The following is a 26,880-nucleotide window of genomic DNA, read 5'->3' as shown; positions in this document are numbered from 1 at the left end:
GCCATAGCAAAAATGTCCCAGTAACAAGCTTCACTGTATTGTGTACACACACACACACACACACACACACACACACACACACATATATGAGACAAGGCCAATGACTGAATTATCACAAGTTTTTTATGTAAAAAAAACATTACCATACTTAATGTACAATATAGCATCTCAAATAACAAACATTTTATGACAGACGAAATTAATGAACAATATCTACATTCAGAACATGATCCCTACACAGGGAATAAGTTAGCTCTATACAACGATCTCTGATTATTCACATTAGGAAACATTTCAAATTGTAGCATACATGAAGACCCACAAAGAGTTAGACCATGAGTCCATCAGAGACCCACAAGACAAAAGCTCTTACATGATGCATGTCTGGGCAGCTGGTGGCAGAACACATAGACGCATGTTTCTAAGGACAGGCTGATACAACTGAACAAAACAGAGGGAAGAAGAATGGGAAGGAGAGACAGCGAGAGAAATAGATAGAGGTGAATTGAGACTAAACATGAATATGTGGGACTTTTTCATTTTTGATAAATAAATAGACACTTCAGCAGAAGCAGAGGACAAAGAAGTGATTGGTAACACTCTCAGAGCAACATTCATGAAAGCTAAACAACTCATATGTATTCATTTCATTCTTCCTTTTATATTTACAATAACATTGAAATGACAAACTCCTGTAAAGGATACAGGGGAATTGTTGCAGATGGACACAAAGCTGACGAGAGACGCAAAGCCAGCTTGACAAACGTCATCCACATGTGATCTCTAATCTTCCTTCACTTTACTGTGAACGCCAATAGATGCATTAACTGAGATCAGTCCCGCTGGCCCACTCATACATCTATTACATTACAATCACATGGATCCCCTGCTCTTGATAAAAAACGAATGGACAAGCTTAGGAATGGAAGATGATCAGTATCTGTACTTTCATGGGGAATTATGTCATGTAATAATCTACTAGGTATGTTCACCACATGAGGGCGCCACAGTCAAATGTATAACATGTGCCATCATCTCAATATACATCATTTGGTGTCCTTTGTGATACAAAAACTAAAAAAAAATACAGTTTTCAGTGGAGAAATGTGACAGAAATCTTTTGAGTACTGATGTTGGCAATATAGCATCGCCCAGATAACGGTGGTTAAGGTGATGCAGTGACAGTGAGTGCGGAGGAGTTTGCTGGGGTGAGCGGCTCGGAGGTGGGGAGGTATTCAGGGCTTGATGTCAGAGAAGCTTGTGTAGGTCTCACTGCAGCTGGAGGATGTGCTGAGGTTTCCAGAGCCGCTGCCCTCTGGTACACAAACACACACACACATGCATTGAAGATTAATGTCAGATGTAATATTCTTGCTAAACAATTGTCTGTTTCAATCTCGCAAAATTATCTGGCTTTGATTGTTTTTTTAAATACCCGAGCTGGTGAGAGATTGACAGGACTGTGATTCTCCGATGAGGGTGAGCAGGTTAGCAGCAGCGACCCAGCCCTCCTTACTGGTCCTCAGGTTACGCACAAACCTGCATGAACAACAAAAACCCACACATGCTTCTGTCATGAAAACAGATTGGAAACAGTACATGTCATTACCACTGTCTATCATACATCACTATTTCTCATAGATGTCATTAAGGCTGCAGTCTCACCACTGTCCGTCGTCCCCCTCCTTGACCAGCTGCACCATGTCTCCGCTCTTGACCGACAGCTCTTGAGCGCCGCCTCTCTCATAGTCGGCCACCACAGTGTATTTCCCGGCACACTGTTCATGGTCAAGATGGGAAAACAGAAATGTCATATGTTGTAGATTAGATGCAATTAACTCTATTGTTCACCATGATGGAAATTTGCCTTTGGCTTCACCCACATACAATAAGCAGAAAAAGTACTTCCAAGACATACAATGCTGTAATTAAATGGTGGCAGAAATAGACTTGCTGTCTATTTCTACACTTGTTGTGTAGTTGTAGTTATCTACAACTATGCTATACATTTAATCTAGATGTTATATATATATATATATATATAAACATTATATATTTGATCAAACATTGTTAAAAATCCACATAGGTCCAAAGATAAGACACAACAGCTCTAAAGGAATATGGGATTTATGCTGGAACAGATAGGAGGACAAAACAGTTTCCCCTAGGATTTATTATTATTATTATTATTATTACTAGTAGTAGTAGTAGCAGCAGCAGTGTATTAATATGTTATACAGTATGGGCCACACCATCTAAACAGCTGCTAATTTACCTCAAATAATTTCATTTTGTATTGATTTCAATAGTTTTTTGCATCACATGGTCAAAATACAGTTCCATGGGTTGTTAAGGCTTTCTAAATTATGAGCAAATACCTGGGATACACACACACACACACACACACACACACACACACACACACACACACAGTGACTCACCAGCTTCTTGCCGCCGTCGTCCTCTGGGTCAGAGTTAAGAGGATCCTCAGCACTGGAATAACCGTCATTCTCCTCTGAGGCATCCAGCGACAAGGAGGCCTTGGTCCAGCCTAGTGGGGGGGAGACAGGTGGTAGTTTATATTAGCACCAGTCTTCAGTGGTTGTTGAAAGCGTGCATGGACTGCAGTGAGAGATCTACAAGTGTGAAAAAGTGAGAGGAAATACCACGAAAATCTATTTTGTTCAAAGAAGGAAAGTCAGCCAAAACGACTGATCCAGTGAAACCCAACATGACACAATCAGTCCTAGAGCCACTACCAAGCAACTGTGACCAACATTAGGAAGACAGGCATGCAACTCAATATGTAAACTCTTGATCTTTGGTAAGATTGAAACAAATAAAGTGGTGGGCAGCCATTCCTCCATATCGGTGTCTATGATTTCCAATATGAGTGACTATATAAGTCTGAAAGGAATGTGGAAGTGTGGATCAGGCAAAGCAGGAGTTGAGACAGAAGGTCTATAAAGGGTTTAGCAGCCTTTTAGTGAAGCAGTGGGTCCGACACACAGATAGTGTGAACCAACTGGTGCCATTGTACCTCTCCGCTTTGCCTGTAACAGACTAGAGGTGCTGAACCACCTGGCCTTGCCCAGGTAGAGGTGAGGAGGACCTGCATCTGAGGGATGGGAGGCAATGGAAACATAGCCAGTCACTCCCCTGCATACTGCAGCTACAGCCAACGCAACTCATCAGCTACAGTTAGAGACCTTGGCTGTAGCTCAGGCATCATTAACTTGCTCTTCATACAGTAGATGAACAACTAAACCGCATTGTATGCTCAGTGCACTACAGTTCACTCACTGCCTGAACCGCTTGTAATAGCTGTGACTATCCTCCTTCAATGAAAGAGACCATGCAATCATTGTTGAGCAGACTAGCTACCTTTGAAGCCGAATGGCGTGGGATCGCTCTTTATCTCATGGCGTTTGGTCTTGTGATCGGGGCTTGTGGGAGATCCTAGCATCAAGCAAGAAAAAGGAGACAAAATGAAGACTGTTTAAGAAATTATGATCAAAATATTCAAAGAGGAAATTTTGTTGACAAGAAAAGTACAAGAGTCAAATGAGTAAGAACTATTTTGAGCTTCCACTAAAATGGTTTCTATACACAGTGATCTAACTAAAGCTAGAAAATCTGAGGAGAGAAAACAACTAAAACAAAGGCTTCTAAGGAAAGCATTGGCTGTAGTGTTTATTAAAAATACAGAACAATGTTGTGGTGCTTTCTGAATGGAATACATTAAAACTGCATTTTGTAAATAGCTTGACTGCCATAAAAGAATGCATCAGCACCATTACATTGCACTGCATTGAATGAAACCGGGGTCTAGAGCTGTGTAATACCTGCTGAAAGGAGTTGCATCGTGGGTAATGTTAAACTTTTATCATCAGTAGTTGGCTCTGTGGAGGGAAGCATGCAGTATTTGACCTGTTGATCACACTTCATTAAACGTCCTCTACTTCCTAAAGCTCATGTTGTCCTTCAGAGAGTTAAATGATTCAATAAATTGATATTCTTTGACCCCATTAACTGGAAACATAGAGGGAAAATATACTATCTCATTTAACAAATGCAGACGATGAAGCAATGAGCTGGATGTGAAATTCACAGTGGCCTACAGTTACCTTTCTGAGCTTTGAGGTTACTGAAGCCCTGTAAAGTAAAGCGCTTTTTAGCCACAGCAGCTCTGTCTGAGGTAGGGCTGGTCACAGCCTCGTCTGGCCCAGAGGAACAGCGAGGAGAGGAGACAGACGGGAAGGAGGAAGGAAGGAGAGAAGCCACCAGAGGGAGCGAAAGCAAGGTGAAGGGGCGTAGAACAACAGAGAAAGGGAAAAGTAATTAATGGTGGAAAAAAGAGAGAAGTTCAGACATGGATTAGTCATCAGAAGAGGGAAGCAAAGCACTCAGTGTGGTTTACACTGAACATGCACTACAAGTGACTGAGTAGTATCAGGAGAGGAGTAAGTGTATCAGGAAGAGGAATGTGATAGGGCAGATTTGCTGAAAGACAGGAGGGTTGCATCTGTCTATCTGGTTCTCTCTTCTGACCTTTTCCTGCAGGCTTTGGAGAAGAAGAGGAATTGGCGTCGGGGCTGCAGGGCTCAGCCTTCTTCTCCTCTGTCTTTTTGAAGCTCTTCTGACCAGTCTTGAACGGACTGTGGGGGACAAGAGCAGAAAGAAAGGAGCCTTGAGCTTAAGAACTTTGAAAGATCAGATTGTCACTGATCAGCCATGGTACAGAAAAAACAATCAACTCATCACAATATCTATGGCTCAATCTCTTCATTTAGGTTGTTAGTGGAGGAGAGGATGGACTGGGAGGGGGGTGCAGACTGACCTGAGGCTAACTGATCCACCTGACACAGGAGGGAACTGGAAAACCTGGTCTGTTGCCCTCTGTTGGCTGGCTTCTGAAACAAAGAGACGGTGAAGGGCCACTTCCAAACATCCACGAGGGAACACTTACAATCACTTCAGTTTTATAATCATTACTGAGGATACATTAGTGTTTCAGTTCCTGGTCTAGACATGCATATTGGACAAGAACCGTACCTCTATAGGCTTCCAACTGGGTTGTCAGAACCTTCCTGATCTCATTTACCCAAGTTGTTTTCACTTCAGTTGTTGGCGCCTGAAATGCAACAATGGATTAGTGATGCATATAAACTATTCAGGAGCAGGATGTATATTATGTTGATGCTGGAAGTAGACATCCATCGGCACAAATGCAAATGCAAATTCACATTGTTCTTTTTACGTATATTGTCTTGTCACATACCTGAACAATATAGACCTCTTCCCGAGAGTTGCACCAGATTTCAAACTTCTTGTTGTCTCCCTTTGCATTCTCAGTAATGCCAACAGCACTCATCTGTTAAAATAGATAGAAGGTGGAAGGATGTAAAAACGTAATCAATGCAAATCAACAACATTAAAAGAGAGAGATGCAACAAAATTCAAAGCATTGTAGTTGTAGTGGAGCTTACACTAAGGGATTGTTTGAAGCTGTAAGAGGGGGCTTTCTCATAGCCCTCCCCGTTCTCCTCCCTCCTCTTGCAGAACAGCAGGGCCTTCTCGTGCAGGAAGAGGTGTCTCTGCATGGGCTTGAAGCGGGCCAGGTCCTTCACCTTGGCATGACCTTTCTTGTGCTCCGTCCACACGCTGAACGACCCCTGCATCAGCAGCCTGCCCAGCTCACTCATATTACCCTAACAAGGGAAAGAGTTCATGAGAGGATGCTATACAGTATAGCTGACCATATACTGTCTATATTCAAAAATACATGGACCAGAATTGTATCTGTCTATCTCTTGATAGAGCAAAAGGCTTCAAGACAAACTATCTCGTCAGGTAATCTCAAAACAAATATGGCTATGGTCCATCAAATGTGTCTGTTTTCTGTCTACTTTGTGTTCTGTTTTATGTGCCAGTGTCTGTCTTCTGACTAATGTGTCTGTGTTTTAATGGAAGTGCCTGTGTCAGCCCCAAGTATCTGTGTTCCTTCTAATAAAATATTAGCACCATCTTCCTCATATAGACTTGCATCCCCTTTTGCACAATACCTGCCGCATATGTCTCACTGCTTAAATATCCTTATATAACCTGTCTCCTTTCCTTCATCTACATCTGCCCTTCATGAGTGAAGTGGAGGTAATAGGTGAAATCAATAAGGAATCATAGCTTTCACCCCGATCTACCTGGTTCAGTCTTTTTAAAGCGGCACTAAGATTTTTATGTAAAAAACCCTTTTGGCCTAAATCACAAAGTGGGGCTGTAATAGAGAAGCATGTCCCATCCCGTGCAAAGCTGCAGCTTTATTTATTCATTCATTCATTGTCTTTACTACTACTGGTGGAAGGCAGGGAAACACCCAGGACAGGTCGCCAGTCCATCAGTGCGGGCAGTGCGGCTTTAATGTTATATATAATATCATATTCAAATGGTACACTCAGTATATGTCTGTCTTCCATCTGATGTCCATGTTCCATCTCAAGTGTGTGTGTGTGTTGTGTCTGATATGCTTGTGTCCTGTTTAATGCCTCACCTCATATCCTGTAATGGCAATGAGGTGCATGGAGTCATTGACAGCCTTGAGGATGCCTAAGATGGAGGACAGTGCGTCCTGCAGGTCATCAGTCCCCTCACAGCCCTTACTGTACTTCAGTAGTTCCTGTAACCAAACACACATACACACACCTCACTATAATGACTAAAGAACTTGGATTCCACTGAAAAGAACATTCAACAGCTCAGTCAATATGCGGCCAACAGACTGTATCTTACCTTCAATAGCAGCTGATATTTGGTAATTCTCTGAACAGGCTTCAATAGATAGGAATCCAAGCCCAGTTTATGCTCCAGCTTTTTCTGACACTCCTGGTTAAAACCAATTAAAGAAGAATACATTCATGTCAAATGATAAACACAAATAAATATGAAGTTACAACGCCTTAAGGAGTGCTGCCCCTCGATGAGTGTGGTGAGGGTTTATTCACCTGGAAGAAGGCGCAGTCAGAGCACTGCCTCCAGAGGCTTTCAGAGCGAGGCTTGTTCTGACAGTACTTCTCATAGATCTGCAGGTCTGTCATCTGAGGAAGGCCAGGCATACAAATTGTATAAGAAACAGAATCATCAGTACAGTTCGATTCACACCTCTGTGCTGAACATCATCACCTCTTAGTGTTCACTCACCCTCTCTAGAAAACACCTTCCAACCAACTCGGGGCAGTCTGTGTACTGCTCCAGCTCCCTCAGAAAGGTCCTGGAAAACAACAATAGATCATGTTACTGATAAAAGAGACAGAGGAAGAGTGGGATGATAGAGGAGGCAGAATGAGACAGAGTAGAGATGAAGAAGTAGATTCATGAAGAAGGTGATTAGCTTTGATGAGAGCCATGGCTCAACAGTCATGTTACAGTGCTGGTATGATGAATGACAGCCAGGGGGCGCTCATTCACCTCTTGTGGAAGTGGTAGATCTCTGGCATGTTGCCAAACAGAACCTCCTTTTTGTTCTGCAAAGGAGCAGGGATGAGAGGAGCCATCGCTGGGTTATCCATCTCAGAGGCGTATCCCTGAAACACATAAACACAACACATGGAATTCTAGGCAAAGGCAAAAAAGAAAGAAAGATGAACTTTGTAATGATTTGTGGGATGGAGGAATGGATAAACACCTGTAATACACAGAGCAGCTCCTCCACGTATGCTCTCTCTGTTTCCAGCAGCTCATTCATAACATGCCTACAGAGAGAGAAGAGAGAGAGACAGAGAGAGACGGAAAGGGAGATCAATCAGTTAAAGGATATGGTACAGGCATAATCAGAATACAAGATGCACAATTTTAGATAATGAATATCTGCTTTCATGTGGTCCGGCTGCTGTGTAATTTGATTATGGATGAATGAGCTGTGGCCAATCCCTCACCTTCTGAGTATTGCCAGGTTCTCCTCCTCCTCTGACAGAGAGGCATGTCTGCTGTTACTGCCTCCGTTCTGCAGCTGGTCATCTCCCTGGGAAACACATCAAATCACCATGACTAGAGAACAGCAACTGTAGATAACAACTGGAAGATACAATTTAGATACAGATAAAATAATGAGGAGACTCCACTCACTTTCTTACAGTTGACACCGTTCACCGAGTCTCCCTCTGAACTGTTTTTCTCCTGCTGTGCTCTGTGTGCTATGGCAGGGGATGAGGAAAAAAGAGTCACAACCAATAGGTAATTTCAAATGCAGAGAAATACTACATTATACCAGTAGCATCCATCTACTGCACACCAACAGTGTTAGATCATCAATGCAAGATTTGATCATCCCACAGCCCAGCTCTATATCTTTCTAGGGATCAGACTCATTACAGTAGATAGAATAGTAGCCATGTAGACGTAATATAGACGTTAACAAAGAGTCTGAGTCAAAGAGTAAGGATGTTAAGTCATGTAGAGTGATGTGAGGACCGACCAGGTGAGGTGAGAGGAGACTTGATGAAGGCTTCAGGTCTGGGAGCCACCGGCTGGACTGGTCTGGTCTGTTTGGCTGCTAGCTTCTTCAGGCTGACCCTCCGCTTGTCAAACATCTCCTGCATGGACACCTGCTTCTGGAACACCTTCTCCACATGGTCCTGACACACGGTAAATCATCATAAATTGTATTAGTATGTTCAGCATGTGGCATTTGATGCATCTTTCTTTATCTAAAGTTAGATTTAAAGGTGCAATGTGTAATATTTTAATATCAATAAATCATTACCACATTATTTTTGAGACATTAGTATGATTACTGTAAACAAACAAGACCATTGCTGAGAAGATTGGCAGCCTCTACATTTGACATTGTGTCCCACTGGGTTGGATTTTGTGGGAAATCTTGGGCTGGTCTTCCAGCACAAATGGAGCTAAAACTTTCAGTTTCTCACAATGGCAGATGGTGAAATGACTGAAAGGCCAATGGGAAAATCATTTCCAGCATGTTTATCCTCTTCAGTAAAGTGAAAAGACTGAAGTGACCGAAGACGGAACATCCTCTTTGCAACAGAAAGCAACAGGATATATGGGAAATGTGGTCTTAATTTTGAGACACTAGCACTAACAACAACACTGTGAGATAGAGGCTACTTGTCTTGACCATGGTCTCATTTGTTTACAGTAATTGCACAAAGGTATCAAGGTACAATTACTTTGACAAAGATATATCGATGTTTAAAAATGCTACATGTAGCATTTAGCAGCTAAGTTTCTTAAGGATCTGGACTGCTGATTCTTGAATCAGTGGTGGGTCGGTCCTCTTACCCTGAGCTCCTGGTTGAGCACTGCCTCGTATTCCATCCAGATGGTACTGAGGTCCGTCAGACGGTTCTGGCCCGCGCTGTCCAGGTAACGCTCCAGCTCCTGCAGGGCTGACTCCGCCCCCTCATGTGACTGACACTTGTCCACAGGCTGAGACGCCAGCAGGTATATACCATCATCACACCACTTAACAGCCTGAGAGAGAATAAAGGAGGATAGGAGGGGAGAAAGAATTGGGGGAAAAAAGCAAAGGATACAGTGAACTATGGGGTTAAGGAAACTATATTGGAGTTGTGTGTGTGAGTGTGTCCTTTTCTCACCCTCTCCAAACTGTGGTGCAGCTCCATGGCTTTGAGGAGGTGGTCCTTCTTGGCCCTCAGGTTGCTGCTCAGGTCCTCGCTGAGTGCTCTGAGTTCGCTACATTTGGGCTGGATGGAATCCTCGGCATAGTGGGCGTTCTGGATCAACTCGTCACCCTCACGAGCCAAGGCCAAGGCCCTGTCCAGCACCTCCTGTGGAGGGGTCAAATAGTATTTCCAAATATTATTTTATTATAAGCTAAAGTAATTTACAAGCTTAAAAAAAATTTGTCCAGCAGGCTTGTCTGCAGTAACCAAGGAGGAATGTATTTTTGTTTTTTTTTGGCGCAAGGTGTCACAAGTTAATTTGATTAGAAATTAACAAAATGGTCCGGACTTGTCGGCTGCAAACTGATATGATTATGTGAAACAGTGGTCTGTTATTCAGAAACAACAGACTTCAGAATGCAAGGCCAATCGGAATTGAGTATTCAAACAAAAACCCATAATAAACAAATATATTATTTAACTATTCATGGTTAGACAAAGCTTTAATGTTAAGGGTGTTACTTACACAGACTTTCTCCTCATAGGTGGTGAGTTCGCGGAAGATGTGGTCGGCATGCGCTGGGCTGATCCCCACTTCAGAGAAGGTTGCCAGTTTCTCAGACACCTGGTCCAGCAGAGCCCGCACCTGGAGACCAGCACCACAGTTATTTAGCAAGTCAAATGGGATCTAATGGACTGTCGGAAGAAGAAGTTTATGGATGATTTCACCTGAGCTAACTCCAACTCACCTCTCTGTAGTTGTGCTCAAAATGGCGCAGTTGGAGACACTGCTCCAGTTTGGTCTGGTGCCTCACCCAGAACTCATCGAAAGCCCTTTCTGTCTCATCCAACTGAGACAGTAGTCTGACAGAGGACCAGAGAAAGAAATGGGATTGGAAAGAGAGAAATGTGTATCGTAAAGTAGTGAGACAGGGAGTGAGGAGAGAGCGAGGGCAGTGGAGGGAAAAATAGAAAAAGCAGAGAATGTGATGGGGGTGCTGACTGAGGTATTTGGACATTCCTGTTTTTCCTTTGCGTGTTGTGTGTGCTATCCAGAGCTAATGCCTGCTGACATAGGAATCAGTGCCTTCAGTGTCGCTTAAAATACTGGCTCTGACCTCAAAGCACGCTGCCCCGCCAGCCTTTATTACGACCATAATGATGGGCATAGACTAGACAGCCATGAACAAATCGCCTAACATCAACAGCAACACACAGGTCTACTGGCACTATTTTGGTGCATGGATACAAACAGACTAAAACAGCTGGGAGGTCATGAAATGCAATTGTAACAATGGTCATACTTTATTTGGATAGTCCAAAGCTGATACTCAACTCACCATCATGTGACTATAATGTGTCACTAAAAAGTTGCCTGAGTTTCAGGTGATAGTCACAATAGTGTGAACAGTTAGTCTATAGATATTCAGTGTCTGGGTGAGAGTTAATGTTATGTTTGGGTTTTGGGTTAAAATGTGTTCAGGGTCAGGTTAGGGTTGAATAGTCTGTGGCGATGGAGCAAAAAGGAAAGTGACACTTTGTTGAACATCTACTTTTTATCACTTGATAGTTGAATATCAATACTGGGCTACCCAAATAAAGTGTTACCGTAACAATAATTATCCCCAATTGACATGCTACAAAAATGATGGATAGAACCTGAGCTTTTTGTGATAACCGAAGAATGATGTGTAAAACTATTGAAGCAATGATACTACTTTCACCAGTCTAGTTCCCTTACATTTTGGTGTTAGTAGTCTTGATAAATTCCTTGTACTTTTTTTAGATAATCAGCTACTCTATGTCTGGTGTGTGTTTTCTAGTAGCCATCCTGCACTGATCTAGGTTCTAGGGTTCTAACCTCTGCACTGTGGCCAGGTTCTCCAGTTCATCCTGGTTCATGTTGTGGTCGGGGTCTCGGACCACAGGCTCATTGATGCTCTCCAGCAGCCTGCTGCCCTGGCCCAGAGCCACCAACAGATCCTCCTACAGACACAAAGAGAGGGGTGGAACTATGTAATCCAAATATATAGGTGTTAAACTTGTGTGTGTGTGTGTATGTGTGAGACAGAGAGAAAGATAGATATATATATATAGAGAGAGAGATATAGAAAGAGAGTTGTGGTGTGTGTGTGAAACTTTTATTTATGTGTCACTCCTCAACATGCAGCAGATCAAACAGAGTTACCCAAATAAAAAAAGAGGCTGAGGACCACTCACTTAGAGTTATGAGACACAGGCTAAAAATAAATACACATAAAAATACTACATACACACACACACACACACACACACACACACACAAATATAAAGACATACAGACACATAAGTACATACATTCATACATAGATACTTAGACACACATATACATACATACACACGCACACACACAAACACAAGAGAGGTCATAGAACATTTGTGTATGTGTGTGTGTTGACGGTGTTACCTTCATCTTGTCCTTCTTGTTGGTGTGTGTGCCCAGCAGGGAGGTTGTGGCCTGGATGTCGTTGGGGAGTTCAGTTTCAGCCAGCTCAGTCCCAAATGACTGCAGGGTCTGAGCCGTTTTCTTTACCATCAACGCAAAGCCCTCAATGGCCTGACACACAAAACAAACAACAGCCAGACAGACAGGAGGAGGAGATTTTCAGCACACATACTGATGATCAGAATGTTTGTATGATCCAGTTTTTGTAAATTCAGAGGGTATCATCCTGACATAGTATCTAGTAACTTGGTATTTCTTGCTGTTGTATAAAAATGTCGCAATTTTGGTACTTTTCATGATTTTACTGAACTGAACGTTTACATGGAGGTCTTCATCGAAAAGCAGCGATATGTAGAACTTGTTTTGATGGTGTCCTTACTGATTCTTCACTTCTTCGCTAGTCAGATCAGTGTCATCCATTAAATCACTTCTCCCAGCACGCTTGTACAGGAAAGCCATTTTCATAATGATAATCTTTATATCCTGCTTTATCCCTGTTGTAATTGTGTCTGTCTCCTTTTTTATGTCATTCTCATTTGTCTTTGTTTCCTTTTTATCTACTCTTTTATTGTATTGTACTCATCTATTGTATGTTTTGTCTTATTTTTAAAGCACTTTGTAACAGTTGTGTTATACAAATAAAGTTCATCATTATTACTATTGTCTGTGTGTCCATACTGCTTGCTCTCTGTATGGCCGTATATGTACTCACAGTGCGGTGGGTGATCCACTTCTCGTGGCAGTACTCCTGTGTTCCCCCGAGTTCCTGGGTCAGCTGAGTGCGGTCTATGTAAGAGTGGAGCTCAGTGATGGAGCTCAGCATAATCACCTACACAACAGACACACACACACACATACACACACACACACACACACTATTACATACATCTGATTTCATCCTACCTGTATTACTCTAATTTCATGCATTATGAGCATCCTCTGAAAACGTATCTTCAAAAGGTCAACTTTACAGGGGTTTTGTGACTTTATAGTTGTATGTTTTGGATTGGTCCCAAGTTCATGAAACACAGAGGGCGACAACAGCTACAGTAAATATGGTCGGAGATACAGGTTTTTCACAAGACACTGATGGTATACACAGTGTTTCAGGAGACTGCACATACCGGCACCTTCATCTTGAACTCATCCTTGTTGAACTTGAAGAGGATGTCGGAGAGCGTGCGCTGCAGGAGGGTGGTGGGCCTCAGAACCAGAACCAGTTGCAGGTTCCCTGGGAAGGATCCCTGAGCGGAGAGAGGATGGAGACTGTCACTGCTCATATAACAGAACGGGACAGACAGGAGCCTCTTCTGCCCCGATTCTACAGAACATCTCACTTCAGTCGGAGACACTCTGTTCTTTCTGGTCTGACAGCCTGTACTTTATCTAAAATGTTTTTCCATCCCTCTCCCTTTCACTCTTATTCTCTCCTTCACCCATGTGCGCACTCTCAATCGTTCATACACACATTCAAGCATGTGCAGAAGCATGTAGAGTATGAGTGAATGGTAAGGATACGGGGGATATGGGACACCTTCCTGAGGCAGGGACATTAATCTTCATGTCGCTGAGATGCTGCTGCATGAATAATGAGGTAGAAAAATCGACACCAACCACACATACACATGCATACACACACACCATGGAAAGATATAAACCCAGGGGTAGATAAAGAGAAAATAAAAGCCCTATCCAGCTGGCATTATTAGGGCTTAAATTAGCATAGCCTTGATGCCTTTGTTAAATTGGGATGAGGTAGGACATGAGCTTTTCCTCAGTACATGGAAAGAATACTAATGGGCACTAACAAAAATACTCAGCACAAAGCAAGCTAATGTTAACTAAGCAAAAATGTCTTACCAGACGTAACTGTAAAATCCACATTAATCCCTCAGAATATTCATCATGCTATGTGCTTATCACTGACTTAATTGAGCCAGTAGAACCAATATAATGCCAGTTAAAACCTGATGATTGACAGCCACTGGCAGAGTAGGTACTGCTGTGAAAGCAGTTGGATGATGTTTGAAAGAGAGGACACTGATCTCCCCTCCTGAGGCACTGCGATTGTTAATGCAGGCTTAATTAGCTAATGACCCGAGCAGTTGCTTTGCCTGATTGGCCGTTCTTCCCAAGTGAGTCGGGGAACGCTGGTCTAAGCAGAAATGACGGGAATACCTCGTTAACAAACAACCACTTGGGATAGGGACTCTTACTGGAATGAATAAATCAATTAAATGTTCCTCCTCGCTTAGCAGACAGAACAAGGGCAAGCGCCAAATCCAGACTGGTCACTCACCACCAGCAGAGAAGAAAAATTATAATTTCTGGAATATTGCAAAACATTCCTAGTTTTTGTCATATGTACTGCAGCATGGTAGGATAGCAGGTAAGGTAGGTATACTTTACACCAAAGCAAGCACCATCATACTACATCATAGTACTTCCTACTCGCATTATCTATCAAATACACCCAAATCCTCAGGAATGGCTTCTGACACACTGTGCAGCACACTCAGAAAGTGGCTTGATTCCCGAATGGGTGTTGTAGCTTTTGACCATTCAACCATGCTGCTTGGATTGGTTGTCACTGGTGGTTTGGTAATCGTCATGGTCTACTTGCTCTTTGTTCTTTGTCAATGGTAGACAGTGAGATGCACACCTAGACATGGACCCCACACACCCCTCTCTCTACACACACACACACACACACACACACAAAGGAAGAGCCAGATAAATGGCAAGTGAGGAGATTGTGTCTCTGGGGACTGACTGAAGCCACAGTAACACTGTAGACTTTTAATTAGGACCAGTCTATTCTCTTCCCTGTGTGTCAGCAAGCTACCAGCAGCCGCAAACCCAACCATGCATGGCGATGGGTAGCTTTCATGAAAACACACAGACCCACATTGACACATATACACACACAAGCACAGTCATATACGTACACACACAAATAGACAAAGGGAATCACTCTACAGACTAAACGGGTAAACATTCAATATCCTTGCTCATTAATTTTTCTCACACATCCACACACACTCAAACTTCAAGGGGCCTACACATATTAAAACAGACCCAAACAAACATTGCCTTACCATAGCCTAGCTGAGTGAATACATCATAATATGGTCTGACTGTGATGTGATTTAGCACATGAACTAGTCCCCATTACAAATAGATAGCAGCAGCTCAACACGTGCCAGCTTTCATTACCATCCATTTAGCAGCCTGGCTGAATCACCCCAAACAGGCAAACCATTGCAGGGATGACTGAATGCCCCCCATTACCAGCCTGTCAGCCTGTAAACTCCCCCTTGTGGGATTAATAAAGCTTGATTCAATTTGAAATGAGTGAGCGGGCCTCCCATGTCCCTGGAGACCACGGGTGGTGATATTCATCTCGCTTTCTCTCTCTATTGGACAACTCATCTCTCCATATATCCCTTCATTTTTGAAGGGAACTGTTCAGCGGAATTATGAGAGCGGTCAGGAACTGTCCAGTGCTACATGGTTCTGAAAGCAAAAAAGGTAGCAAAGCGAGGTGTATCATTTTGTTATAAACTGTGAAAAAAATTTAAGTATCACAGCATTGTTATCCTCTACAGGGAGTCTGAAAAATGCATTCAACTGTAGTTCTGTTTCCTTTACATCAAATATATAATTGATAATACTAAACCACTGTGGGCTAGACAGCAGGTTATGGAAATTGAATGTTGACATGGATGAAGATGGCGAGAAAACTGGTGCCGTCTAATGGAGCGTGAATCAAGGTGCTAATTCTTGTATTGCTTTAGTCCAAATAAGCAATATGCTGCGGGATCATGTGATGCGTAGAGGGGAAATTCCCCCCCCCCCCCCCCCCCCCCCCAACCCACACACACACACACACACACACACACACACACACACACACACTGCAGAGAGCTGCCAGTGCTTTGTCACCTCCCTACAGAAATCATGAAACACATAGATGAACAGATAGACACTCTGGCTCACCAGCCAGGAGAGAAGACCACAACTACAGGATGTACTTCAGACAGAAAGGGGTGAGAAAGACCGGAACATGAAACAACACTGATTATTGCTGACGCACTACTCTATTCCTCTTATTCAGACACATAAATGACATAACTGATATCAATTCTTCCTCTAACAAAGGGTGTGATGTAGTCAAAATGAAAGAGGAGATAAGAAGAGGAACTATGAGGTAAAAATAAGATAAAAGACAGGAAGAGAGGCGAAATGGAGACTTTGACATTGCAAGAACAGATGAAATAACAAAAGAGGCTGAAGGGGGAGAGAGAGATAGAGAGAAAGAAAGAGAGAGATAGAGAGAAAGAAAGAGAGAGAGAGAGAGAGAGAGAGAACGAGAGAGAGAGAGAGAGAGAGAGAGAGAGATTCCTCCTGTTTCCCTTCCTCAGGGTGCTTGAACGTGAGCACGCTGCAGCTGATTACGGTGTAATGAGAATATGACTCACACTATTCCATCCAAAGTAGGTTAGTAGGCTGCACCCGAACACCTCACCTAAAACACAGCATGGGAGCCCTTAAACCAGGCCCACTATTAACCAGTTCTCTGCGAAGTTAACAGTCTCAGTATCCTTATTTTGTTTTGGCAATTGGTGATGAAAACATCCCTTGTTTCTCATCATGACATAAATATGATACAGCAGTGACGAGTGCGATGAATACGAGTGCATGCCTTGAAAGCTTAACTGACACCAGAGCAACATGCTCTCCTCCTGTCTTTCTGGCATGTGACTGTTTATTTTTCCCTCCAGCTATGGAAACACATGGCAGGCTTTGATGGTGGTGGGGGGAGTTCAGGGATGGGGGTGGCTCATATCAGCCCCCCGGGGTGGTAGTGATATTAGTCCATTATCTACTCCCTGACACAGATGTGGAGCTCTGAAAGACAGAGGGGGGTGGTCCCACACCTCTCTATTGCCTCACAAAGCTCTTCTCCCCCTGGGGTGAAGGTGTGAGGTGAGTGCCTCTCAAACCCGGGGGCTCCTCCACTCAACAGTTGATTAAAGATAACGCTTCTCTTCAACAAAGACACACGCAAACACACAGACACAAAGGGATACACAACATAGACAATGCAGTAAGAAAGTAAGTGTGCACACACTCACACAGACACGCACATGTACACACACACACACACACAAAGAAAAACTCACTGCGATGCGAAGCAGGGTCCCCTTGACGGCCGCCCATCGGTCTTGCCGGCGGTCAATGACCAGGATGAAGCCCACTCCTGTCGCTGACAGACTGCAACACACAGAGAAGCACTTCAGTGAACACAAATAAACACTGGCCCACGCTACTCACCTAGAGGGCTGAGGGGAGAGCAGAGCTTGGTTTAACACATCAACTCTACCTCACAATGTAAAAACACATAGTGCAACATAGTTTGGAGGGCCGCAGAAAACCACACAGAGAAAGTCAGCCGCATAGATAATGCAGTAGCAACCTATACTGCAAAGTAATGCCTCCAACCCATAACAGTCACATTTTAAAAAAGGAGGGGTAGAGAGCTCTCAGAAACCACCAGAGCCCAAAATGAAAAACATAAACATGAAACATACATGTATTTTTCCCTCGCTCTGTGCGCAATGAGTGGAGAAAGGAAGAGGTTGTTTGCAGCTTGTTGTTTTGTTCTGCTCTTTATCTCCTTAGACAGCTGGTCCAGTCCATAGAAAGAGGTGCTGTTCAGCACCCCCAGATTTCTTGGCCATCAGCCTCCAGCCCCCAATTCTCTGCTTGTGCCCTCCCCCCTGTCCTCTGTGGTCCCAGGAGAGAGGAGGGCTATACGGTTCACACACAGCCGGTGGAGTACTCAATGGCAATCCCACGTGCAGCGTGTCAGCAGAATCCCTTCAGCATGCCTAAAAACACGCAGATCCTATAGGTGACACGTGAGCAGCTCACCTCAGCAGCACAACACTGACTGCCAGCACCTTGCATACAGAAAGATATCAGTCATCCTCCTTATCAGTATCTCCTTACATGACCACCACTCTGCTATTCCCGATCACTGCACAAACAGGCTGGCAGGTGATAAAAAAAAGTCCAGTCCTGGAAACAATAAAGGCAAGAGAAAGGAGATGAGGATGTGTCTGAGAGGTAGATCCCAGTGTGTTGTATTCTGTTGGAAGGAGAGGGAGCCAAATGCTTCAGACCATCACAGCATCCAGCCTCTGCACCGCATGCATCAGCCGGCCAATGAGGAGCTGGGAGCTGCCGTGCCACCAGCCTATTACAGCATGGCTGCAAGGTGATGAGCAGCACTAGTGGCCAGTCAGCAGGTCTTTATAGATGTGGGGGAGGGGACAGGCTCGAAGAAAAGAGTGAAGCCGCAGTGGCTCCAAAGGCTTCTATTATTAGGAGAATACAGTATGCTTCTCCATGTCTGTCTCTCTTTGCTCTCTCTCCCTATGACATTCATGTTGATAGTGGCACTTCTCGTGCTTTTTTGTTCACTGTGCCTCTCCTTTCATCTTTTCATATTCTCCTCCTCCACCCTCCCCGCTCCTCTTCGCTCCATCACTCCCACAGACTCTCTCAGCCGCTCTCAGCCGCTCAGGCATTCAAAGCACAGAGCGGCGCTTTACATCTCCACTGCTTCAGCCGCAGAGAAGGAGGAGGGGGAAAGAGGGAGAGTGGGACAAGAGCTGCTCTGCCTCTAAGACATTTATGGTTGCTGAAATGGGAGGCTGGTTCATGGTGAACACACAGCGCCAGAGGCTGAGAAAAAGAACATCATCAGAACATGACAAAATGGGTTTCTGCTGCTGTTGCCGCGGCTAAAAACACAAAGACCTAGTCTGTGGGAGCTTATTGGCTATATTTGTGGTATCCCATATGATTATTGATTTATTTCAAAATATAAACAGCAATTTAGAATTTGGATTCTATAAAGGAAGGTGTTGAGCATAGCAAGTAGAAGGACATTTAATAAACATGTTGTTATTATTGCACAACACACTGATGCTGATGAACAGATACAGTTGCACAAAAAAATGTTTAATTTGAATATTCATAAAATGCCTCTAGTTTATCGGTAAAGTTGTAGCTGCACTTGGAGGGGTGTCTAAATAATTGGATTTCCCAGGGCAAAGTGTGTGGAAGCTTGCTGTGTGTTGAGCTGTGAAAAAGCTCTGCCTAATGGCAATGCAGTGATGAAGGAAATTTGCTGCATGAATACATATGCAGACGTAGCCACACACTTCCACATACTGCTACCCCCTCCCCTTCCTCTTTGGTAAGCTGCTGAACAGTGCACAGAAAATGATTGTTTGAATTTAGGGGCAGTGGTATATTAAATTGAAAACAGCTTAAATCACCATGATAGCAGAATGCATTTAAAATCTGGTCAAATCTCTCAGTGTTTACTGTACCTCTTTAACCTGAAGTAACCAGGTAAAGAGTATGGTGGGGAGATAGAGGGGGAGGAAGAGGGGGGGGGGGGGGGGGGGGGGGGGGCAGGAACGTGGTCTGCCCAAGGACACAGCTGTTAATTCATTTACTCAGTGTGTTTGGAGATGCAAAGCATAAATGAGCCTTTCCTCATAGAAAAACGGATTAGGACCCAGAAAATCCCATGCCCTGTCAGAGGATTGGCAGTGAGGAAAATTAATTAAACACTCGGTACACCTTCAGAGGAGCTCTTAACTGAAACAACACCCCAAAGTCATCCCTTTAACCACGATTTGAAGAAAATTGAATATTTCTATTAAAGTACAATTTTCAGAGGAAATATGTATTCACTATGATAACAAGTGCACACATGTATGGTATGGAAAATGGAAACAGCCTCTGCAATTAATATTGATCCATAGGTATTCCTTTAAAGACTAGCTAGTTTTGCATTCAAGGTCACGGTACACAGATGCTGGACATTTGCCCCTAGCTGTGTTCTGTGTGTGCTCTGCTGGGGGGGTTTGGTCCCTCAGGTACCTCCAGCCATCTGCCTCTCTGCTCGCAACAGCTTGAGGCTCAACGCACTCTCACCACTGAGGATGACCCTCCATCAGGTGACTGGTCACCTCTACAGTCACACCATGATAGAGGTAAAATTAGACACCTGGAAGCAATGAAAATTTTGCATGCCCTTTAGCCCGTGGTTAGTAGTTTTCAGCCTGGATTTGCAAAATCATCCTCACTAGCCAGAAGTAGAACAGGGGATACAGCGTGGGGAAATTAAAGAAAACAGTGGGACGAAAAGGGCTTCAAAGTGTTCTTCCTCAGGCAGCATTGCGCTGAGCTTGAAAAGTATTGCATATTCTGCATATTTACAGCCTATATATGTCCAACTGCTCATTATGCGCTGTTGTTGATTTATGCACTTTTGAAGCTTTAATACATTTTTGACGTTGTACAAGTAAGATGCTTCCAATTTTGTAAATTAAAGAAAAGTAATGCTGCACAAAATAAAAATATCCCTCACATATAGGCTGTACATTTGATAATCCAATTTGCAGCACTTATTGTGATTAGAACTCCAGTAGGGAGACAATGATTCAAAAGTGAATACCTGCACTCCAGGAGCCACATGAAAAAGCTACGTTGACAGAATTGGAACATATTATTCACAGGTTCTCACACACATGTACATGTATGCACGAATACAGACACAAACATGTGCATGCAGCTGTGCATGAGCATGCACATACAGACACAGAGCCATAGAGACACACACACACACACACACACACACACACACCAGAGATCAGCTCAGCTCAGCTGTCTGTATGCATTATTTAGACCCAAACAGTCAGAATCACTGCGGTTTCTATTTTTGTGTACTTTGCCGGTACAGACAAGACGCAGAAAAAGAAAAAAAGACACAGAAAAAGGAGGACAAATAGGGAAGGGAAGCTATATCAGGCAGGTAAGGGACTTAAACGGGAAGGAAAACATGCATGAAAAATGGATGAAGGAAGAAGAGCATTAGGAAGATTTGGAAGGAGAGAGAAAGACATGGCAGAAAAAATAAATTTGAGAGAAGAAAGGGACAAGAGATGGTTTTCCGCAGGGATATTTGGGGAGGGGGTGGGGGGGCACCATGTCCCCTCCCCCCTTGTCTGATTTGGTCTGTCCATGTGTACAAAGACAGTCTGCAGAAATATGATAAAGGCACTGGTTTATAAATTGGCCAGCTTATTAACACAGCAATAACAACCCTCCCCCTATCTCCAGAGATATCTAGGCAATAAAATGACAGTCTCATCCATTTAACAAATCCTCTGTACATCTGTATGATATGCTATAAAACTGATCCAGAGCAAAGCTGTGTATAAGTGTCCACTGCCACCTACTGGCAGACTTCATAGACAAGGGAGTGGGGCATCTTCACAAATCCAACTATTATCTTCTCCTATCATTTGTTATCTTATCTCTATTGCCTCTCTTACCTTATTAGATAATGTTTAAAATAATCATGACAGCAGCTCTCACAGTTTATGAATATGAATAGTGTATCCAGACTGCTCAAAGAGGTTCAGGAGCAGTACAGTGCTGCTGTGGGAAGGAGGAGAAAGCAAGTTGATGGCAAGGGTGGGTGAGTGAGGTGTGAGTGTGAAATAAAGGGATGAAAAAGAGAGGATTGGAAAGAAAGGTGGAGTTGGAGAGAATACAAGAGGTAAGAAAGAGGGTGTATAGAGGGGTAAAAGTGTGTGTTGGCTGTAGAGGCTGGTGTGGGACCTTACCTGGGTACACTAGTCAGGTAGGTGAGCACGTTGTGAAACTCCCTCTCCGTGATCTCTCCAAAAGCAGGGAATTCTGGGAAGACAATGATGGGGCTGCCATTTTGTCCTCTACCCCCTGGGAAATAGATGCCAAAAAGAGGAATATTAGACACTTTCAGTGGCGTAATTGTGTCTAAAACATTAGTTTTACTAATTTTAAATGCATCTCCTGCAATTCTACAGACTTTGGCATCACTGTTGAGCTTTTTGAATACAGTAAAAGATAAATCACCTTCACCAAAAAAGGAAAATGCTAAGTGACAAACTATTGATATATATAGGCCTAAGGTTTGAACACAATTAAAACAATTTTTAATACCATCCTTTTCTCTATTAGTTATATATTTTTTCTTTACAGAGTAATGTGTCTACTTGGAAAAAAGGGTAACTACATAAATCTTAACAATGGAGTAAAGATCAACACAACCAACTATCCTACATGAAACATGCATGACTGCACACATATTACATTCTCTTGTTTAAAGACCACTAGCATTGTATTGTGGATCTGTAATGCTGTAACTTACATTTTCACATCTACCAAGTCAGATAAGAGCAAGCTAATGTCAAAGCACATTACAATATAATCCAGATGATAATTAATGAGAACTTGAGACTGATACAATTAAAATTATTCAACAGAGTTTATTATTCCCACCCCACAGGTAGCCTACCATAGGGAGGAGAGAGTGTGACGCCGTGGAAAAAGGAGACTTACAGGGAATTCTTCACATAAATATTGCAATTATTTCCTATCAGACATTGTTGGACAAAACGGACTACTAAAACAGCTTATCTCTATTCATATACATTTATTATTTTTTATTTATTTTCAGCCACACCATTTCTCTAATTTCACACAGTGGTAAGGTATGAAGCCTGCTCCCCTGGGCGCTGGTTCAGCTGATGCTTGGACCGCGGCAAGAGGCTCTCTTTGGGAACCTTTTTACATCGTCCTCATTTCAGACTAGTAGCTGTTGGACGCTCGATGGGCGTGTTTGGAAACTTTCTCTTATATTAAGTTCACTGAAATGTGTTTCTGAGAGAAATGAGGACCCTGTGAAAACAAGCCTTCAATGATCGCAAACCTGTCAAAACGGCACAAGACACCGAGAGATGGAGCAGGCGCAGCGTATTGGTGGTGTCTCTCACTTCACTCGTGGCGGCTTTTTTTTTTGTGGAAGTTTTTATTAATTTTCCTAGTTAATTTTGATAGTTTGGACCAGGTGGCGTGGCGGCTAGCGAACGCGGTTCGTTGAAGAGCTGGTGATTGGTACGAAGCGGCTGGACTGGGTGGCGGGTTTGCTTCAGCGGGAGGCAAATCCGCCACCCAGTCCAGCCGCTCTAAAGGTGTGGTCTGGCGGTTAGCATTGGCGGTTCGTTGAAGAGCTGGTGGTTGGTACGAAGAGACGCGGTTCGCCTCCCGCTGGACCAAACCTGCCAGCCAGTCCAAACTGTAGTCTGGCGGCGCGGTTTGCCTCCCGCTGAAGCAAATCCGCCACCCAGTCCAAACAGTTTGTGCTCCTTGTTGTAGGCTAGTGGCTATCCCTGCCTGTCACGCCGGGGCAAGCTTCCCTGAATTTTAATACAGTAAAATATCTGTGTCGAAGTCCAGGGGCTCCAGGGAATGTGGTGGGTGCTGCTGCTGCTGCTGCTGCTGCAGCAGTACCGTTAAGCCAGGTGGTAGTTGCAAGCAACAACACTACAGCTGCTGCAGCAGTATAGGCCGAGTAGCCTAGTGGTAGTTCCAGTAGCTCTCATTACAGATATCTGAAATATCTTAAAGTAACATTTTGGCTAGTCATGTAATGAGAGACATTGCAAATTAGCATTTAAGATATTTCTCATTACATTATGACTAGTCAAATGCTAATTTAAGATATATATATATATTTTTTACATTATGACTAGTTAAAATATATGGGAGGATATATCAATATTCATTTACACACATATTCTTGAATGTAGGGCCTGCTCATGTAACTGATGTCCATATTTACAGATCCCACCATAGGCAACTTCAAAATATTTGCTCAAATTTTTGAAACACGCAAATGTAAAACTATTTGCTGTACATTTAGAACTCATGTACTTTCAGTCCTTGTGTTGACAGCTCAGTCAGTCAATTTGAAAGTCAAAAAATGTCTGTGATGTAGGCTATTTAAGTGCATGTATGTAATAAAAATAAACAAAGCCAGTAGAGAACTGAGTTACGACCACATGGGGGCACTACTGCTAAAGCCCTGATGATGAGGGAACCTGTGGAGAAAACACAGCAAAAATGTCCATTTTAACAAGTGATTTAGTCTCATATTCAGTCTTAAAATCTTATTTTTCTCAAAACGAGTGAAAAACAAGACATTTTTACTTGTTTCCTATGCAGTTCCATTTGTTACAGGAATGTTGAAGAAATTATATGTGAAACAAGGCAGATCAATCCATGAGATTCAAAAACATTCTCGAAACAAATTGATTTGCATTGGCAGATTTTTACATTTGTTTTAAGATTAAATGACTTGTTAAGATGGATAGGCTATTTTGGCAGTGAAATAGAAAATGAGAGAGCGTGACCCGGACAGAGAGAATGGGAGAGAGAGAGGGAGAGAGAAAGGTGATGAAGAGAGTGAGAGAAAAAATCCCTGCAGTTGTGTTTGTACACTGACAGAAAAGATGACACACCAACACATTCAATCCCACCTCACGCACACACACGCACACACACACACACACACACACACGTACATACACTGTCTCACTCCTTGGGCGGAGCAGCTGCTCTGTCAGCCCATGTGATCGGAATATCAATCTGTCTGCTTTTCCTTCTCTCATTGCTATAGCAACAGCAAGTGCATGGTCATGGTTTCAACGCCTGCTTAGATCTTTGTCTGCAAAATGGATGCCGACTCTGCCGCAGCCCCAAGGTCACCTCTGCTACACATAGAGGGAACAGCATTTAATGTGTGTGTGTGTGTGTGTGTGTGTGTGTGTGTGTATAATAGATGTCTTCACCCCCTCACGACTACCTAGCAATCTCGGCAACAGACGGTACAAATACAGTGAAAAGACACAAAAATTGTGGTGAGGAAAACATGAGGTTTATCATAAACTGGACATGTAGAGGCAGTCAGTAAATATACATAGGCTAACCACACTAGCGACAGGCAATGGGGAGGATCCCTGTGTCTGGACTGGACTAAAACCTGACAAACAAACAGTGAAGAGGAAATGGAGAGAGGGGAGATTTGAATAGCAAATCATAACTGCAGAGAGATTTCGCATGAACGAGAACAGACATAACTGATTCCTGGGGTGATAAAGATGAGAAAAATGGCCTAAGCACACATCAGAATTTGTGTTAGAGAGTCAGGCTAATGAAGAAATAAACAGAGGGACAGGCTGAAATGAAGATAGACAAATAGAGGGCTAGCCAGAAAGACAGTAAGAAAGAAAAGACACAGTACATCTGTATACAAACCAGACAGAGAAAGAGACAGATAAGAAGTCTCACCGGAGAGGAAGGCAAACTGCTTCTTGAGGTCAGGGGTGATGTCAGCAGCACAGAGGGGACTGCTCTCCTGCTGCATGATCTCATCTGGAGGACAGAGAAAAACGTCAATATTAGCGAAACATCACAGCTGAAGGTGCGTGTCATGGAGCTTGAGGGCGTTTCCAACTGACAGAATGTAAGGTCAGTGAAGCAGCAATCAAGAAGTTCAAGTTTGTTTCATTGCCACACAGCCGGGTTCGTAGTATTTGTTTCATCTGACATTTACCACACATCACCAACTCCAGTGCAGCAGCGGACATAAACACAGCGGGAAGACAATACAAAGTGCTACATTGCCATATAAAGGCAGAGCCCAAACCTAAACACACAATTTCTTTAGCAAAAGGCCCACCTCCCTTCTTCCCCAGCAATTCTCCAGCAACTCTCCAGCAGCTCTCCATCCCCCATGCACTGTGGTCAAAAGGATTAAAATAATCAGATTTTAGGTCCAGTCCCCCAGTAGGAGATGGAGATTGGGTTTATACCAGGAAGAAAATGGGTAGTTGCGCAGCAGAGAATCATGGGGCCAAGGTGGAGATTAGTCGGCTGGTCATTGGCTATTTGGCAAGGTGACACATACCTCTTTGTGCCATTATAATATCATTACATGCAGTTACACAATATCCTGTAAAAACAGGCAAACATATTTCCCTTGTATTCTCATGTCACCGAAGTAACCAAACACAAAGCACACATCCAGATATTTACCTAGAGAATATGAATATGGAGTAGTAGCAGTGAAACTGGGTCAACTACAGGCAAACACTGTGAAATATCTCACAGTCTCACAGCTGCTAGGCCTCATACATAGGCATTAAACTTGAACAAATTTCACATACTGTACTGTACATGTATTGACTTCTATTTTAATTAAAGACACCTTTCAATATTGCTTGTTAAATGGAAAACTGGCCAAAGTTCAACTACTGTTGAAACTGAGAGCATAACAGAGCAAAACAGATCGATACAGGAAGAAAGGCAAAGGAGAGTTCTTTGCTATAGTATTACTGCTACTACTCTGTCTCTCTATCTCTCTCTCTCTATCCCTTACTCCATCTGCACACAGGCTAAATTCATACACCCTTTAATTTTACATTAATTTTTACAGACAAATACAATTCAGAATTGAAGATTGACTTTATTGTCTACTGGTGTGGAAATGTGTCTTGTTGAGATCCACAACACTGAAATCTTTTCAGGTTATTCGACGTTTAAACAACAAAAACACTTATTCCATGGGATGATTCATACAGCCAGCCCCCCAATACACACACACACACACACACACACACACACACACACACACACACACACACACACACACACACACACACACATCTACGTCCTCTCATACCTCCCACATCCCCAAACAAAAACAAGGTCCATGAGGTTTATACTTTGTCCATTTGTCTAGCAGCTGTTTTTCACTTTGAAATAAATGGATGCAGTTACCAT

At 43.1% G+C, this 26,880-nt stretch overlaps 1 protein-coding gene across 3 annotated transcripts; it reads right to left on the bottom strand.

Moving 5' to 3' along the window:
- Positions 1-214: 214 nt before the first annotated feature.
- On the bottom strand, positions 215-25,470 carry mcf2lb (mcf.2 cell line derived transforming sequence-like b). Of its 3 annotated transcripts, XM_078285938.1 has the most exons (33): positions 25,387-25,470; positions 21,840-21,954; positions 17,310-17,400; positions 13,248-13,367; positions 12,836-12,952; positions 12,085-12,234; positions 11,500-11,624; positions 10,388-10,502; positions 10,165-10,284; positions 9,612-9,803; positions 9,295-9,486; positions 8,468-8,627; positions 8,119-8,186; positions 7,929-8,014; positions 7,679-7,745; positions 7,462-7,577; positions 7,195-7,264; positions 6,999-7,091; positions 6,787-6,879; positions 6,548-6,673; positions 5,490-5,711; positions 5,282-5,374; positions 5,056-5,134; positions 4,841-4,913; positions 4,552-4,658; positions 4,128-4,220; positions 3,846-3,902; positions 3,385-3,459; positions 3,041-3,112; positions 2,442-2,551; positions 1,666-1,778; positions 1,436-1,539; positions 215-1,315 (listed from the first exon to the last, which is right to left on the bottom strand). In XM_078285938.1, exons 1-33 carry the CDS (start codon positions 25,460-25,462, stop codon positions 1,236-1,238), a joined length of 3,570 nt encoding a protein of 1,189 aa, XP_078142064.1. In that variant the 5' UTR covers positions 25,463-25,470; the 3' UTR covers positions 215-1,235. The 3 variants fall into 3 exon arrangements, with proteins under 3 accessions (XP_078142064.1, XP_071775292.1, XP_071775294.1); XM_071919191.2 differs by lacking the exon at positions 3,041-3,112 and having other exon boundaries at positions 7,929-8,010; positions 8,115-8,186; XM_071919193.2 differs by lacking the exons at positions 3,041-3,112; positions 3,846-3,902 and having other exon boundaries at positions 4,841-4,910.
- Between the last annotated feature and the right edge of the window lie 1,410 nt (positions 25,471-26,880).

The sequence above is a fragment of the Centroberyx gerrardi genome, chromosome 10, assembly GCF_048128805.1.
Source record: "Centroberyx gerrardi isolate f3 chromosome 10, fCenGer3.hap1.cur.20231027, whole genome shotgun sequence".
Taxonomy (NCBI): Eukaryota; Metazoa; Chordata; class Actinopteri; order Beryciformes; family Berycidae; genus Centroberyx; species Centroberyx gerrardi.
Note: the sequence above shows the minus strand (reverse complement) of the source record. Positions and strands in the feature narration are given on the sequence as shown.

Coding starts and splice junctions, on each gene's coding strand:
- mcf2lb (XM_078285938.1), bottom strand. CDS start 25,462: ATGCAGCAGGAGAGCAGTCCCCTCTGTGCTGCTGACATCACCCCTGAC. Junction 8,628..9,294: donor TGCTCAACCAGGAGCTCAGG/GTAAGAGGACCG, acceptor ACCGTGTGTCAG/GACCATGTGGAGAAGGTGTT. Junction 7,265..7,461: donor ATCTACCACTTCCACAAGAG/GTGAATGAGCGC, acceptor GTTGTTTTCCAG/GACCTTTCTGAGGGAGCTGG.